General features: G+C 39.0%; 3 protein-coding genes and 1 long non-coding RNA gene across 6 annotated transcripts; 2 read left to right on the top strand and 2 right to left on the bottom strand.

The window, feature by feature from the left end:
- Positions 1-1255: 1255 nt before the first annotated feature.
- Positions 1256-7370, top strand: LOC139773903 (uncharacterized). 3 transcript variants are annotated; one of them, XM_071708710.1, is made up of 10 exons: positions 1324-1476; positions 3733-3914; positions 4044-4263; positions 4341-4640; positions 4726-4922; positions 5034-5189; positions 5364-5652; positions 5721-5849; positions 6151-6394; positions 6647-7370. In XM_071708710.1, exons 2-10 carry the CDS (start codon positions 3844-3846, stop codon positions 6661-6663), a joined length of 1623 nt encoding a protein of 540 aa, XP_071564811.1. In that variant the 5' UTR covers positions 1324-1476; positions 3733-3843; the 3' UTR covers positions 6664-7370. The 3 variants fall into 3 exon arrangements, with proteins under 3 accessions (XP_071564810.1, XP_071564811.1, XP_071564809.1); XM_071708709.1 differs by lacking the exons at positions 1324-1476; positions 6647-7370 and adding an exon at positions 1256-1271 and having other exon boundaries at positions 6151-6529; XM_071708708.1 differs by lacking the exon at positions 6647-7370 and having other exon boundaries at positions 6151-6529.
- On the bottom strand, positions 2779-3733 carry LOC139773916 (uncharacterized). The gene is made up of 2 exons (XR_011718451.1): positions 3469-3733; positions 2779-3094 (listed from the first exon to the last, which is right to left on the bottom strand). It is a non-coding gene; the product is annotated as an uncharacterized lncRNA (long non-coding RNA).
- A 648-nt stretch (positions 7371-8018) lies between the features above and the next one.
- On the bottom strand, positions 8019-13852 carry LOC139773915 (UPF0047 protein YjbQ). Its single transcript, XM_071708737.1, has 3 exons — positions 12738-13852; positions 12169-12305; positions 8019-11761 (listed from the first exon to the last, which is right to left on the bottom strand). Exons 1-3 carry the CDS (start codon positions 12895-12897, stop codon positions 11546-11548), a joined length of 513 nt encoding a protein of 170 aa, XP_071564838.1. The 5' UTR covers positions 12898-13852; the 3' UTR covers positions 8019-11545.
- A 988-nt stretch (positions 13853-14840) lies between these two features.
- Positions 14841-16876, top strand: Chmp1 (charged multivesicular body protein 1). Its single transcript, XM_071708733.1, has 3 exons — positions 14841-15149; positions 15582-16047; positions 16192-16876. Exons 1-3 carry the CDS (start codon positions 15128-15130, stop codon positions 16304-16306), a joined length of 603 nt encoding a protein of 200 aa, XP_071564834.1. The 5' UTR covers positions 14841-15127; the 3' UTR covers positions 16307-16876.
- The last annotated feature ends 971 nt before the right edge of the window (positions 16877-17847 follow it).

Genomic DNA, 17847 nt, shown 5'->3' on the forward strand with positions numbered 1-17847 from the left:
GGTGCATGGTTTTACATCTTTTAAGCCTTGTGTACACGATACTAGAAATCGGTCCGAGTTTCGGTTTAAGCCAATCAACTTGCAGCTCTGACAGAAAAGCAGCAGTTTCATTGGCTTAAACCGAAACTCGGACCGATTTCTAGTATCGTGTACACAAGGCTTTAGAGCCGATTTCACAGTCTCCGATTAAACTCACTCTGCATTTCTTTCTAACTGTCCCCCTAGAAAGAGACGAAGAGTGAGTTTAATCGGAGGATCAAGTTAATCGGAGACTGTGAAATCGGCCCTTGGAATTTTTTTGAGCCGCAATTGAAAATTTCTAAATTCGTTTATTTATCCCCCCCCCCACCCCTCCCTCACTTACAGGTGTGTAAAGTTTACGCGCACGCTCTTTTACTATATCCCTTTAAAAATTTAATATAACATATTATTATGCAGATTATTTAATTTTTAGTGTTTTATGACACATAGGAAAAAAATAGACTAAAGAGCTATTCTGTCGATTTTGAACTAATCGTTTATTAATTAAATTAATTAGAATTTGACCGAAGCGTTTAATTTGATCACCAACGAAATGCTGGGTCGATGTTTTTTTTGCTGAACTTCTTGCACGTGGGAATAAAAAAACGAAAACCAAACGGTGCAAGAGGTTCAGCTAAAAAGAACAGACCTATTATTAAGAATAATCGTCAACGCTGGGCAAATTGTTGTAATTATCAATGGGTCCCCGGGGAGCCTAGAGATAATTGAAGAGTATTGATATTATCGACGGTCAATATAAATTTTTCAATCGCCGAATATTGTACTACATATACCTATATGTAATAAATAAATAATAAATAAGAATTTACAACGCAATAATATTATATATATTACCACGAAACTGCATTTTTTTTCCTAATTGTCACTCGCATGGATAATCAAATCCAGATGATAACAAAATTGCAGTTTTAAATTAAAATTGAATATTATCGGATCCTAAATATATGTATATATGTCTATAATACGACAGAATAATAATAAATCATAAAATTGATATTATATTATAAGCCGACTGTCTAAATTTTGGCAATTAGCTAAATTTCCATTAATTTATCACTCTTTTCAATATAGTGACTGTATATATATATATGTATAAAAATGTCTCGAGCCACAGGGTACGAATTATTCTAGACGAGGACGCGTCCGACCCGGAAGTGAAGCTATATCTTCAAGTGGAGGAACGTTTCCGGCGCGCGCGGCGACGCGGCCGCAAGAGTGTGCAACGTAAGGTTGGTAACGCCGCGCGAGTAATTCGACTAGGCGGATTTTAAAAAATCCTTATATCTACATAATGGCAGCGCGAGATCGGCTCCTCGCAGTTCTCCGCTAGTCGCGTAGGAAAACGGTTCGCCGCGCGCCGCGCCAATTGACTGCATTCCTGCCGCGCGTTTTCGTTCTCGGGGGAAGACAGAGAAAAGCACGGCGCGCTAGAGAGTGAGTAAAGCTGATCGAACGCGCGGGGCGCGCCGATTCCGCTCGTTCCGATCCGCGCTTTTCGCGCGCCGAAACAAAAATCGAGCCCGAATCGAATCGTCCTCCTCGATATCGATATAGGAGCCGTTGGTATATTTCTCGATCGAACGCTCACGCAAGTTCTTCCACTTACGCGGTTCTTACACGGACGAATGAAAAAGGAGCAAGTGAACTTTTTCACCTGACTGCCGCATCGCGTTTTACAGCCTCTTTCCCCCCCCCCCTCATCTTCGTGTTCTTGCCCTCTCTTTCTCTTTCTTTCGTCCCCTCTCTTTTTTCGCTCAATCGCTTTTTTTCTTTGTACAAATGCCACGGATATCCATTTATTTTACACGCACGCGATTTATATCGCAATCACAGATCTCCTTTTATATCGCGGGTTTTTACAACTCATTCGCTGATCTTGGAATTTGACGCTATCGATTCGCGAAAATGTTGCTTCTCAATCAAATTATAAGAGTATCTTGTTGTCTAATCATGTCTGATCACTTACCGATTTTTTTTTCCAACAATCGCGTAACACGATTTTTTTTCTTTCAATTATCGAGACACATTACCTTAACAACAGGTCAAACGTGAATTACGTGCGGAAATAGAACTGGGTTTATGGGCTCTTATATATCTTAGATCTGTTCTTCGAATCTTGCTGTGTTACGTTGCGTTCTCTTTGCACGCAAAATAATCCTTGTGTACTCGGAAAACAATTTTTCATATATAAAATATGTCTATGTATGTTATTTTTCTCTTGTATAATATCTGTTCGTATATATATAAGAAAATAATAAAAAAAAATAAAGAAAATAATTAAGAAATAATTAAAACATAGAATCAACAAAAATTATGAAATTCTCACTCCTTAATATATGACTTTTAAAATTTTTGTCATTCTGAATCTTTATTATTTTATTAACATTTTATTAATAGTTATGTAGAGATATTTTATGTTTTTACTGTAGAAATTATATTAGAATCTTGCCCTTTCAATAATTCTGCCCTAAAAAATTACAAAAGCTCACATATACAAACGTAAAAATGTCATTGTTTCAAATCTAAATTGTTTGCGTTCTATTATTTATGTATCAGATATTATATATACCGAATAAATCTTCTAGTAAGTTAATGTAAATGTATAGGAAAGAAAGAGAGAACCATTACCAATTTTAGTTAATTTTAAAAACAATTAAAAGATATGTAAGAAGTGTAATAATAAAATTTTCAAAACTATAAGTTCTTGTTTTCAAAATAGATAAAGGAAGAACTTAGTTTCTCATTTATATGTCAAGTTACATTTATATTTGACGAAAATGACATTGTATAGTAAAGATTAAATTAAAGTTCACTTGGTTTAAAATACAGCGAAAGAGTTGATGGATTCTCTGAATGGAGGGCAACTGACTTGCTTCGCGTTTGCTTGCGCACTTATATAAAGGGCAAAACAAATGTGTTGCACTTGAAACACATGGCTTGATGGCTATGATGCATGACCATATGGCTCCTCGGAGGAATCCGTGTGTCTATAAATAGCTGCATACATTTCATCCCTTCGTCACTTCCATCTACAGAAGAAAGGCTCCAAGAGCTACATATCATAACTTGAGAAATATTAATATTTCTTTTTTATTTAAGCAGTATTAGTTATATTTAAATTCAGAGATTGAGATATGTAAGACATAATCGTCAAAATTATAATACTTCAAAAAGAAAAGAGAAATTTGGAAATATTGAGAGAATAAAATTCTAAAATGTCAATTTAATTAATCCTTAGTTGACAAAATATTTAGAATAGAATAGTTCAAAATAAAAAATTTTTAATGTAAGGGGAAGTATTGTGTTATACATTATTTAAAGCTGAAAGTCATATTTAAGTAATATAAAACTGTCTATATAAACAGAAACTTTTTGTAATGTATTAACATGCAATTAAGTAAACGAATGAATGATTCTTTTACGTACGTTGAGAGACGTTGGAAATACCGAACTGTGATCTATGTGGCCACCACTGACGATTAAGAGTAATTTATTGTGACTGATGATTTCTCTCTACGGTTTCCCGGGGTCATCGTAAGTGACCTGCGTTCTTCTTATCTCGATGGCAGTGCATTCAATTAGACGCAGGAAGAAAGAACACTGTGTAGCTTACAGAAATAGTGGGCATCTTTGTTCGTCATCATTACGGCGTAGGTTTATTGATTTCCTTTCCTTTATCTTCTCGATCAGATTTGATAAGTGCTCATCGTCGAAGGGACCTCTTCGACCGACTTCGAACGCCGCCGTGCAAAACAACACTGCAGATTAACAGTTCCCTGGACAGACAACGCTAATAAGACAATGAAACTGCTTGTTGTTTTGACGCTCTTGTGTTGCTCTTGCATCGACGTTAGCTACACTAGAGAAATAACGTATGTATCCGATTACTCTACGGTTTAATACTTCAAACATGGCACTTCTTTGTTTAAATTACAGAATATAACTTTCAATGATATTATATATTTATTCTGTCTTATAAATGATCATATCAATTTTTACAGTCATGAAGACATTAAGGATGCTATGTTGAGCCTGGTGCACATGATGCGAGAGAATACGGAAAAGCTGGAGAGGCACGAGGCGAGAGAACGGCAGCTGGGCGAGCAACTGAAAAAGACAATAACCATCCTGACGAAGCGTGTGTCCGTCGTGGACGGCCTGAAGCTGCAGTTGACCAAGCTGGACGAGAGAATCTCGGGGATAGAACATTTGATCGCACAGGTGATCACGCGTATTTCGCTCAGTAAGACACAAAGCGATTAATTCTTAAAATGTCGTGACGGTGTTTCTTCGCGCAGAGGGACGAGAGGGAGCGTATACAGATGCAAAAGACCGTGGACAGTCTGGAAGATCTGGAGAGTCGCTTGGAAGGCTGGCTCACGAATATCGAAAACAAGGTAGCGGAGGTAGGCAATCGCGCGGAGGTCACGTCTGCTCCGGACGGTAATCTTCCCGATGTTCTCAACAAGCTGAGTGGAATAGAGAGTAAATTGATGGAAGAGGTTGCGAGATTCAAAGAGGGTCTGCATAATAATGTAGCGAAGATGAACAAAGAATCAGCTACGCTGATGGAGAAGACGCATACGATCTCCTCGGAGGTGACTCATTTATGATAAAAGTAATATACGTCTTCCTCGTACACACTAAATATTTTAAACAATGTAAATCTATTTCGGACCGTAGGTGCAGTATGTAACCGCTAAGATCGGCGATTTAGAGAAATCTCTAGAGAAGTTAAAACAGATGACGCAGAACGTTCAAGAGAGACCATCGGAACAGCAATTGGATTCGTTACCAGCTTTTGAGGATCACGTCAGGACATTGGTGCAAGTGCAAGAGCTGCTGGAGGGCACCTCTGAAAAATTACGAGAATTACCTAGGTAACGTTTTGTACTCGACTTTCTTGATATCAGTTTTGACGTTCTCCGTAAGAATACGAGAACATGTAACATCCTTAACACTTCGATACTAATTGCCACTTTACGATGTAGGATAAACGAAGTGCAGGCGCTCCACAACGAGACGCAAGCTATGTTGCAGGAAGCTAAGCACGCGTTGAAGGACATCGTTACACGGGGTATCGATAATATCGGGGATAAAATAACGGAGAGCAAAGAAGAAACGAAGGATTCGGTGGCGGCGTTACGGTAAATCCTGAGTGTCATCTAGAATTATAAACGCTAAACATGGTCGTCTTCTTTTATTGAATATCAAATTATGTTAAACAGACAAGGATTGGAGTCGGGGGATCATATTTGGCGTTAAATACAAGCCCCTATCCTGTGTAGCCCTTCCTTTTAATTTATGAACTTCCTTAACAGGATGGACCTGGCTAACAATGCAGAACGCGTTAACCAGGAGCTACAGGATTTGGAAAAGGGCCAGTCCGTGATGGTTTCTATGGCCGATCATGTGCTGGACACGAAGAAAAGGGTGGAGTATGGCGTACATCAGATCCTGTTGGAAGTGGGCGATTTGGTGAAGACCCAGAGCGTCAACATTAACAGCACTCTTAGTCAAAGATTCGACGGAATCTCGAATGATATCATGGATAACCAGAACGGTGCCTTGGCGAACCTTACCAGCAAGATGGAACTAGAAATGAACAAAGTAAAGATCTGTTACTTGCTGACTGATCTGGCCGCTGCCCGGATTTGTTGTTACTACCTTCGTTGCAGGTTTGGCGGCAGATCAATGTGATGTACCAGCAGATGACGGAAAGCGCTCGAGCTCTAGACAAGCTGCATCAACAGAACGAAGCCTATGTTAATGGCACGACGTCTACTATGGGTGGAATGGAGAACAAGGTAATAAGATGCGAGATAAAACATACATTTAGTCTAAAATAATGAGAATTAATATAAAGTAAAATAAGTTAAATGGATCGTTGCATAAATCATTGCATCGATACATTATCTGAACATCACTCAAATGTATCCGAATCACTCACGTAGCACCCATTTTTGTGGCAAACTTAACGGCTAGATAATCGCGCATAACTTGGTCTTCATTCTGAATAATGTCCAACGCATATCGTCCTGAATTTACTCGCTTGAATACTTCCCAAAGATTGCAAAACTAATCGGTTGAATATTCGGAATTCTACAGGTAGGCGAGATAACAAAACGCATGACGGAGGTGGATGAGAATTTGAACTACCTGCTCGGCCGCCTGTCCTTGGTCACGCAGGAATTCAATCAGATTAAGACAGGTCTAGGGAACGCGCTGGACAACATCAAGGCTTCTTTCAAGGTGGTTCAAGAGAAAACGTTAGATCTGACTCATCCGGGTCCCCATCCACTCCCGGAAAACTACAAGAACCCGAACGAATCCGAGACCAGGAAGCCAGACGGTAAGCCTCCGTTGGACTTCACGAGTCACATCGCCAATGTACCTTCCAATTGACCTTCAGTCAATAAACTCTCGAAGCATTCTGATCAATTGCGTTTATTTACTGAGACAATATAAAATTTCATAAACACTGAAAGTTCTCTTGTAATTTCCTTTTTTTTCCTCTTACGATCGCCCGAATTCAAGCTTAAAAGTTTCGTCTCGCAGTTGCTAGCTGTGTTCATTTCTTCACTGCGCAAACTGTTTGTTTTAGTTGTGACCGTAAAGTAAGCCATTTGACTCTCAGATCATCAGGCTGGCTTGGGTTAATCTCAATCAGCGGAAGATAAACCATCTTCATCCTTAGCGAATTAACATCCGCCACTGCCACATCGACATCTCATCATCACCGTTATAATCATCGGACTGTAACACTTTGGTAAACTTTCAAATATACTTATGTTCTTATCCAAGCATAACAAGTAATGATGACGTCAAAATGATTATTAAAAGTCACTTTGACATTATCTTGACTTTTTGTTTTGTTTGGATAATCTTTTTTACTTACCTCGGTTCAAAAATGTTCTTAAAAAAACCCGGTATGTAACAAAGTAATAGATATTCATTAAAGTATAATGTTACATATATACGTAAGAATATAATTAGCAGACTGCGGACGCAAATATATATCTCTAGCGAAGATAAATAAGGGGATTCATATTTCAGATGCTTGCTTCTTTGTAAGATGATTTTAAGATATAATTTTTACATTGAATAGTTTATATAACATCCGCAGTCTAACCATTAGGTAGTATTAGATGGACGATACAACGTAATTAACTTCTAATAAAATTTACCATATCATTTAATCTCTGCGCGGCAGAGGAAGGAAACAGGATATTGTGTTAGTAGAATACTACAGGATTTTACTGGAATGTTTCTATTGCCACTACTTATAAAAGAATAAACCATTACAAAACAAAGAACCCGAAAACACATACGGAAGAAAGTAAAACATTTTGGTACCCGATAAAAAATTTTTCATTTTAACTACATTATATAAAATTATCGTTAATTTTGCCGCTCTAACCTAATTATACACATAATTATTATTAATCTATTTATTATTTAATATATTAATCCGTAATTGCTCACGTGGGGATCAAACTGATCCAGATGCATAAACATTTCTCATACTTAAAAATTATTTTGTTCAAAACATGTCTCAATTTATAACTAATTACAAATAAAAAAATATTGTTTGCACGTAAAATATAAATAAATTAAAATGTGGGTCAAATTAAACCCCACGCGAGCATTTACGAGTTCATATATATTAGAAAAAAGTAAACAAAATTGCAGGACTTGGAGGAAAAAAGGTATTATTCTGCACGTAAAAATATTAGTTTGAACCATCGAAAATATTTTAGCAGAATTTTGTCATATTTTATGATAAAATATCTGCTAAATGGCAGAATATTTTATCATATTTTTATGATAAATAAAATCATAAAATATTCTACCACAAAATATGAAATATCTTCTGAGGTATTTACTTTCGAATGGTCTTACCTTAATATTTTATACGTAGAACGGCAGTATTTAATAATTGGTGATATCGTATGTATATCAATGTGCTATAGACGTTTGTGTTGTAACAGTTCTTTATTTCTAAACGGTAGAAAATATTTTTACTTACGCAAGAGTGCAAAGAGGGACTGACGGAGCCTGCATGCGTTGCAATAATTAGATCCGCGTTCGCTGCGCGCAAGCAGAAGCCTACGCTTGGAAACGAATTTTTATCTCTTTCAATGGTAAATCCATTTTTTTGGCAAATACAACAAGTGACCATGATTTTTATAGCTTTCACAACGCGTTGGAAGGAGCCCGACCTCCGTTTGGATCCACGTTTATATAAGGATCTTAAGAATGAAAGAATCTGAGAAACAAAATTTTTCCAAAGAAATTTCCAAGAGTTTCCTGCGTAAAGAGAATTAAACAATGCGGAGATCTGAAAAATTAAGTCGGCACACTCTCAAATTCTAAAAGATTCGAGAGATCGTCGCGAAGATTCTGGGATATAATTTTCTTAACAAAAAAATTATCTACAATGGCAAGAACTTAAAAAAAATGCTGCTCAAGAGATTGAAAGGCAAGTCCGAACCGGAAGTCCGTGGCTCCCTACAGATCGCGCTGAATATATAACGTATACCTCCTAAAATCTCGAGAACGCATCCTCATTTTGAGTTCAGCAAACCGTTATTATTTACAATATGCAATGTGTACAGATTAAAATCGCTAATCGCCTTGCCTTAAACCACGAACCGGCTGGCTGTTGAACCTAAGGTCGCATTCGTGAGGTCACGCTAGGAACCGCAGAGAGGACCGAAGATAACGCGCTTTTTTTTTCTCCTTTTTGTGCAATGTACGAGTCTTCTCCTCGTCTTCCCCATATGCCCTCGTTTTGCGTATATTCGAAGGGGCGACACGTACGATAACCTCGACAGTGTACCATTACATCACATTACATTACATTATACTTTGAGCTCCGATAATGTTTTTTTTTTTTTTCCTTTAAGCTATGTGAACTGTATAGATAGAGACGTACTTTACATTAAAGCACAGGTCCATTTAAATCACGTTAATGGACGACGACGCGGTTTTTTTTTCTTCTTGCACGCCTATGTATGTTGAGGATTAACGACTAAACAACGACAACGTCTTTGTTCTGCCTGTCTGCCAGCCCGTTCGAGCAGCAAGCTCATAGTTAAAGCATCGGTTAATAACATCGTGTAAGTGTAAGTAGCTCTGTCGGTTCGTCGCGAAGACCCCTTCGGCCCTTTCCTTTCCGATGACCTTCGGCGCGAGAAAAAGAGAACGCAGAAAATCGTACGTACTCGCCCAGAGACCCTTCTCAAGACCCTCGAGGACCGAAAGCGTGACTAAAACTCTTCACATTTCCAAGAAGGTCAAAGGCCAAAAGTTCAAAGAAGACTCCCCCTGAAACCGCGCTATCTTTGCGACGATCCAACGTTACAATTCACCGCAGTGCAGGATCCTTGAAAAACGATGTCTTACGTACTTGCGACCCCTCCCCAGGACACAAGCGGTCTCTTTGACAATCGAGAGAGTTGCCGATTCTTCATTGAAGAAACGTCTTTAATGTTTGGTGAACTAAATCGCATCTCGTAACGCAGGACAATCAAGTATTTTTTGCAATTTGCAAAAGTTTCGATGTTGGAAAATAATGAAACGTCGAGCTTTTCGCGACTCAACGGGACAATACAGTTGCTGCAGTACGAACAATGAAAGAAAAGGTGATCGACGTTGATGCAATCGATTCTTCGAGTATATAGTAACGTTGCTTTAATTTTACAGAGTGCCATAAAATTCGAGCACGAAGACACTTCAGCAGGAAAGATTGCGAGGAATTAAGTAATAGAAAATACACACGATCTCGTAATACCGAGGAATAATTCTCAAGTACAAGATTCAGTCAAATCGTAAGCTGCGATTAAAGAATCTATCCATAAATCAGGCAATATTAACATATCATTTTCACCGGTCCCTAACACTATCGCGTGACTCATCAATGGAGATGACTCTTTAATTACAGCTCATAATTGACGAAACTCCAAACTATTTTACTCTTTTCCACGCTTTATAGTATTTTAGTGTATTAAAAAAAAAAAATTATTACTCGAAAGAAAAATCGCTTGTACTTTCATTACTTAGTTCTTCGCAAACTTTCCTCGTGCGGTGTTTTTACACTGAAATTTTTCGCACACTCTGTACACGCGCTATAATTCACGTAGGATGTAATCGCGCTATGTGCCCATGATATAACATACCTTATAACTCTAACGGAAACGCGCACAGGTAGAGAATCATCACCCCTTCCCCTTATATACATATACACACCCCCAATGCGATAGAAACATCATTATTCACGAGCTGAATTGATTGATTTAGATCCCAATCGTCTTTTTTTTTAAAGCGGCGAGTCAGAAAGTCCGCGACGCGTACCTTACACTCTCTCACTCTTGTTTATTCTCTTTTCCTTTCATCCCTCTCTTCGTCTCTCACTTTTGGACAGCTCAAAGATAGCAGAGTGTAAAAAAGGATACTGCGAGTCCCTGAACGGCTGCTCGTATTCGTTAACTTCGTTTATACAAAAGGGTCTCCTACATAAAGCTACGTAAATTCGGAGTATTGGACGAGTTACCGGAATGCAGATTCGTTCGTTCTCTGTCTCTCTTTCCCTGTCTTTTTTTCCTCAATTGCCTTCCTTAGAGCGTGTCTTTCTCGCTTTTCGCTTTCTTTTCTCTTCAAGAGCGAGGCGGAAGAGTGTTGGATACTCGCGTTTAATTCGTTTTGTTTACATGAGACGCGTGCAATGCGCGCATCTGCCGTGGCAGTTTTTTCTTCATTTCTCTCTTTCTCCCTATCTCTTTATATCCATTTGTCTTCATTTATTATAATTATTATTACTATTATTATTATTATTGTATGTGGATGTCCAACGTGATCAACACGAGCTAAAAAAATATTAGAAATGAAGAAACGAGAGAAGCATTCTGAGTTGTTGCAAAGATTCTAGCCTCCGAGATTCTTGGATTCCAAAATTCTCAAAACAGAAAGAGCTTTCAAATATTTCAGCTTCCTATATCTTCGAATATCAAATGCAAAAACTTTTTACGAATTAATGTGACCATTTAAGAAAAAAGTTTCCTTAAAATCTGGGTTCCCAAGTTGCAAGGGTAACATCCAGGTGCAAAACCCTATCGTTCCACGGGTTTCTCTGTCTAGGAAACTCTTGCAACAACCCTAACGGCTTATCGTCACACGAATGAAAAAGAATATCCATGCGGAACGACGTCGGAGACACAAATGAAAAACCCTGAAGCACATACACGCGCGCACAGAAGTCTTGAACGATGCACGATCCCCGATCTGTCCACTCGACGCGAAACGTGTCGAGGACGCGGTTGATCGCTACTGACGGTGGTTATCCCCGAGCGATAGGTAAGTCCGCGAGGTATCCGGCTCACTTCTCCTCAATAGATTGTACTCTTTAGAAGTTGACTAGGGCTTAAAGCGGCTGCTAGCTCGAGTCGCTCGAGGTGGACGCGCGCGGCTGACGCTTGCCACGCCTTCGGGGGTGCGAGTGGTCCTAGCTGCTGGTAGACGCGATAGGGCTGACCGGGCTGAGAGGACTGCGCGCCGAGTCCCTCAGGACACCGGTCAACGTTACCACCAGCTTGCGGCTGCCAGCGTGGTCACGGTGTTCGCCTAACCAAATGCCCTGCCACGTGCCCAGCGCAAGCTTGCCATCGGTGATCGGGATGCTCAGCGATGAACCCAGAAAACAGGCCTTCACGTGTGCCGGCTGTGAAACATTGAAAGTATTCAGTGTCGTCTTGTTGCCGGTCTTTCAAGTAATTCACGAGTCGCGCTAATCAAAGAAATTCTTTACAGAATTGATTCTCTTAAGTATGCTTCTTTATTAAACATAATATATATCTCATTTTCCTTTATAAAAATGTTTATTCAACCAAATTAATTTACATGACCTGCTAAAACATACCAAAATATGCATCATTATTGAAAAACATCTAATAAAGAAGCCAATCACATTTGCTTTAACATACATGAATATTTACAAGCAAGTTTTACTGTTCTACGTGAGAGTATTCACTATAGTATAAAGAGAATTACATTCAAAGTGTAATATTGCTTTCCCAAAGAAAGAAACATGTATTAAAAGAGAAATATCTTCAGAAGCATTGGGCTTACCATGTCGTCGGGTCCTTCGCAGCTATGCCTGTACTCCAAGCCTTCAGGAACTATTTTGTTAAGCATCATCTCCATATCGTCTCTCACGTCTGGATCCCAGCTCTCGTTTAATGCTAAACTAGCTGAGGTATGGAGAACTATAGAAAAGAACGAATTTAATGTTTATCGCTTAGCAAAGAGATATCTGTATAAGTTGCTCCTTCTTATAATATATGTATATATATCCCCAAGCAGTGCACATTGGCACTGAGAAAATAAGACACCGAATCGTTAAACTACACATGAAGGCAAGTACAGATACTTGATCAGGCTTTCTTTTTTTAAAGAGTTTGGGATAAGCTTAAACTTATTACTGTAGCTGCGATCCACTTAACACTACAAATGCTTCAAAGCATTCTTCTTCTCTTTTCTTTCAATGAAGAGAGAAGGAGAAGAACGCTTCAAAGAATTTGTAGCATCAAATGGATTGCAGCCTATGTCTCCAACTGGGGGGAGTTCCAGTTTTTTGACATAAAATCTTGTGTCAACTAACTTGATGGGGCTGTAAGCGATAGGTTAGTGGTACTCACTCTGGATATGGCAGAGACCAATGGAAAACTGGCAGAGCTCAGGTACCTGCCTGAGGATCTCCTCGGTGACGAGGTGAACGCCCCGGTGCTGCGGCCTGAGGTTAATCTTGGTCTGGAACCAGCCGGAGCCGATCTGGATGCCGCGGTTAGAGGAGGCCATGGCTGCGCGGAGGTGAACGGTGGTGCAAAGGCGGGCGGAAGGGGAAGGGAAAGATCCGAGACGGCTTCTCCTAGGCACGCTGACCGTCGACGAATACCACGCCGGTGATCTACTCCAAATGGCCGATGCGGAATTCCATTTGGCGAACGGTCGCGGATAACTCGTCGCGTGCGCCGCGATCTAATCTGCCGAGCGCTCGAGCCGCAAAAGAAGGTTAGATTAGGTTAGGGACGAAGAGAGAGAAACAGAGAGAGAAAGACGCGCGGAGAGGAGAGACGGACGGACGGAGTGAGAGAGAGCGAGAGAGAGAGAGAGAGCAGTAGAAAAGGGGGGAGGACAGAAAGTGGGATAAAAGGGAGGGGTAACGATTCGGCCGCTCGGCGCAGCGCGCGCGACACACGGAACACGCACGCACGCAGCGCGCACTGGCGCGCAGGCCTGCGCAGGCCACGCAAGGCACGGACGAGTGCACGCACGCACGTATTCACGCACACATGTGTGTGTACTCACGCCACGCGCGCGCGCACACGCTCCCCCCTCCCCCCCGTCACCGCGCGACACCACTCCACGACTCCACGCCACTCTCACCCTCACCAACACGCAGCGTACGGACAGCGGCCGGGCAGGCAGAGACGGTTAACGGACGGCGGGCTCGGAGCGTAGCATCGCGAGACCGCGGTGAACGGGCTTTAGGCTAGGCTCGTGAGGGGCGGACGGCGTACGGCGTGGGACGGCAACCGCGTGCTGCTGCCGTGCCTGCCGTGCGCTGGCCCTTGGCGAGCGATTTGCAAATGGCGGCGGCGGGGGCGCCGCGGGCGGGGGTGTGGTGTGCGCCGTGTGCGGCACCGCGACGTCCGCGACCGCAGAGCGGCGACGCTCCGACCCTCCGCTCCGCGCATGGGCGCGCACGCGCGCACCTGCGTGCGGCCTGCGCTCCGGCTCGGCTCGGGGGCGACCGCGGTCATACCTTTGCGGTGGCACTATGCCCCCTTTTTCTATATCTTTATCATCTATTCTTGATCAGTTGAACCTTCGCGAACTCTGCAGGAGTAACTTTGATCGATCTCCGATTAACTCAATCGGCGATTACTCCAATCGACAGAATCGCTTACTTAATTCCTAACTATATAATTCAGTCTCTCGTAAAATCTTCCTTATTCTCTTTCTGTATCGAACAACGTTAATAATTGATAATTCATGATAGTAAAATATCGTAGGAATTATTTAACAAGTTAATCGGCAATTAATTCCTTATTTCTATCAATGCAGATTAATTTTAATTTCGGTTTAAAGTTTTTATCTTTTTCTGATTCTTGGCATTAGAAAAAGATAATAATATAATAAGTTAAATCGAGATTAATATGATTTCAAATTGCTAATGTTTAATCATAAATATTTAATTTCGTTTTAATTAATAATTACGTAACACTAAATTTAACATTCTTTTATTATTTATTTAATAAGATACATTTAATTTTTTAATTATCAATTGTATATTGGCTGATAAACATTTGACATTAAAAACTATTAAAATCTTAAAAATTTACAGTTATTTAGATAATGTTCTCATTTCCGCTGTAGATTAACTTTTGTTCTCAGTTTAACTTGCTTTTTATCTGTTTCTAGTTCTAGGAATTAGAAAAAGATAAAAACTAAATTAAACCGAGATTAAAGTTAATCTGCATTGATAGAATAAATAACATTGAAACGAACTTCTTCTATCGATGAACTTTAACCTCGGTTTATCTTTACTGTTTATCTTTTTCTAATTCTTAGAATCTGCATTGACAGAAATAAACGTAATAAGCTTGTTTTAATTTTTTATTGAGAAAGAAGGAATAAACAAGCGTAAAAAAAAAGGCATGGTGCTGCCACCTGTTGTAGAAATCGACGAACTAATCCAATTGGACGACACCACGTGACGACACTGACGACACTTCATGACGATGAGTGCCGAGGCGCCCCGAGGCCGCCGATGAGTAATGTATTCTTGAGCAGGTCCGTCGTCCGTGAATTCCGTCATGTCAATCGGAAGATAGCATTTTTTGTGCTTTCCGTAAAATTCACGTGGCATATAACGTGCCGTTGTAAATATCACGTGGCTCGTTTGTGACGAATTTATCCTCCCCCCCCCCCCAGTTTTCACGGAACGGCGTTAAATCTAAGCGGATTAGCTTACCTTTGAGGTTAGAATTCCAGTCTCATCACAACGGGGGCCGAACATTCAGCCATGTCCGTCTCTCAGATGGAAAGTATCCTTTAAATTTCTAATTATACATCAACGTCTCGTTATACAAGCGGTATAGGAGCACGTTTCCTTATAGAATTAAATTCGAGGCGATATGTATGATAACATCTTCAAAAGATGCTTTGATAAATCTAAAAATTATAATTTTCTAGAATATATTGTTACATTCGTTAATGATGTACTTGCGTAGATTAGATTGTGAGTAGTATTCATAATTTGATCTTAAATTCAAGATCATCTAGTCTTGAGCAATATTAAGACTCCATTTAACCAATGAAATGACTATAGAACATCTTGAAATCATACTTGAGACAATCTTGAATATAAGATCGGATTATATGAATATTGCCCTGTAACTTCTCCTAATTGGTAAACAAAGGATTGCAGAAGGCTCATAGTGCAAACGAGAACAGTTTTCCTTAACAGTAATACGCAGAGAACCTGTTCAATTTGAAGTTTGCGGTGAAGGAGTTGGAGAGAAATTCAAAGAAATGCGAGAAGGAGGAGAAGATAGAGAAGACGAAGATCAAGAAGGCGATACAGAAGGGTAACATGGAAGGCGCTCGCATCCACGCGGAGAATGCAATTCGACAGAAGAACCAGGCCTTGAATTATCTCAGAATGAGCGCCAGGGTGGATGCGGTGGCTAGTAGAGTGCAGACCGCGTTGACAACTCGCAAAGTTACCCAGTCCATGGCTGGTGTTGTCAAAGCTATGGACGCCGCTATGAAATCGATGAACCTCGAGAAGATCTCTGGGCTCATGGACAAGTTTGAGAGCCAGTTCGAGGATCTGGATGTGCAAAGCTCGTACATGGAGAATGCCATGTCGCAAACCACAACCACTAATGTACCGCAGAACGACGTGGATACTCTGATGCAGCAGGTTGCGGATGAAGCTGGGTAAGAATCTATTTCTTATCTACCATTTCAAGTTCTTTCTATGGCTAAGACAAAGCTGAAATTCTCATTTTATATGCACAATGCAAATTATTTCAAATATTTAAAATACTATCATAAAATATGACCGACTTTATCTTTGTACAGATTGGAATTGAACATGGAACTTCCGTCGGGTCAGCTCAGCAGTATTGGCACTTCGACGGCAGTGAGTCAGGAGCAGGACGAACTAACCCAGAGATTGGCGCGACTTAGAGAGTAATGACAAATTGCTTTAATGTATATTGTGATTCAGGTGTTTTATAAATTATGTAATATATTCCCATTATTACTATCGTAAGCATTATGATGCCGTATGGTAATACATGTATTTTCCAAGTCTCAACTCTAAACGATTGACAGCCCGAGCAAATAAGGAAGATAAGAAATTCTTAGATTTCAAGCAGCCAGTTTGTATGTGACACGCTTTAGGCTTTAATTAATAGATACATAAGAACGTTATAGGATACATTGACTTACTTGTCTATGAAGCATTGAATTCATAGGCAATTGGTCTCTTGCTATTTATTTCGCATTTCAAAATTGTCGATTTTACAAGACATTTTCCATAAAAATTTATTAAAATACATGATTATTTAACATTACTTGCTTCTCCTGAAATGTAAAAATAAAATGAATTAATTAAAGTTAAGATCCGCTCTAACAATGAACTTACTGAATTTTTTTATTAATGTAATTTGTAACGTCATCGTAAAGTGCAATCTCGCGGAATGCTTTTGCTGTAAAAGTCAGTTGTACATTATATAAATAGAAAATAAATATTTACCGTTTATTAGCATTCGAAGATTATTTTAAAACTAAGATAAAATTTCACGATTAATTCTTGTATCGCGATATTAAATTCAATTGGATCAGAAAAACAATAAAATATATAATCAAGAACAAATTTAGTATCTTACATTTAATTTGCTTTCTCAGTATTGTAAGTAAAAAATATACTTCAGTGTATTTTTGTAAATAAGTATTCGTATCAATATCTATAATATCGAAAGAACATTTGTAGCGTAATATTTCGTCTCTTTCTTTTTTATTAAAATATAATTTTTGTAGAGGAGTTTGTAACAGCTAAAAGATTATTACATATACAAATATATATGTATGTATGTATATATATTTGTAAAAATAAATAAATAACGTTATAATATAACAATTGTGTACGAGGTAATAATGTATATTTTACTTTTTTGATTTTATTAAAATCAAATACGACGCATTTAGACGTTGAAATCTTTTGGCACGAAAAACATTGCTAAGAAATCATTTGTTATACCAAGAAGACATTGCGATTAGAGATTAATATATTTCAGCAACAATATTTGTTTAAAAAATAATACTTTTTGATAACACTTTGTTTACTTTTTTCATAAAATATTGGAAGTAAGAAAAGTATTATTCATTATATTTACTGTTATATTTAATAGCATCTTTTATCCAATTCCCACAATATTCATTGAGAATATGAATCTGTAATTAATTTCGTATACCTACATTGAATCAGTGAACAAATCCAAGATTATATTCTCTGGCAATAATAAAATGAACCGTAGAGCAATATTATTCTTTTGAGAGAAGTTAAAGCAAAATTAATTATAATTATAATTAATATATTTCATCAATTATAATTAATCTCATTAATTATTCAGAAAGTCGCTAAAGAGGACTCTGTAGAGGGCTTTTATAATCAATTTAACCTGCTTTATGTAAATGACGTACAATACGGTTGTACCTGTATACATAATAGTA

The sequence above is a fragment of the Temnothorax nylanderi genome, unplaced genomic scaffold (genome assembly GCF_030848795.1).
Source record: "Temnothorax nylanderi isolate EJ_2023f unplaced genomic scaffold, tnyl_v1.0 TNYL_tig0071_pilon, whole genome shotgun sequence".
In the NCBI taxonomy this organism is placed as follows: domain Eukaryota; kingdom Metazoa; phylum Arthropoda; class Insecta; order Hymenoptera; family Formicidae; genus Temnothorax; species Temnothorax nylanderi.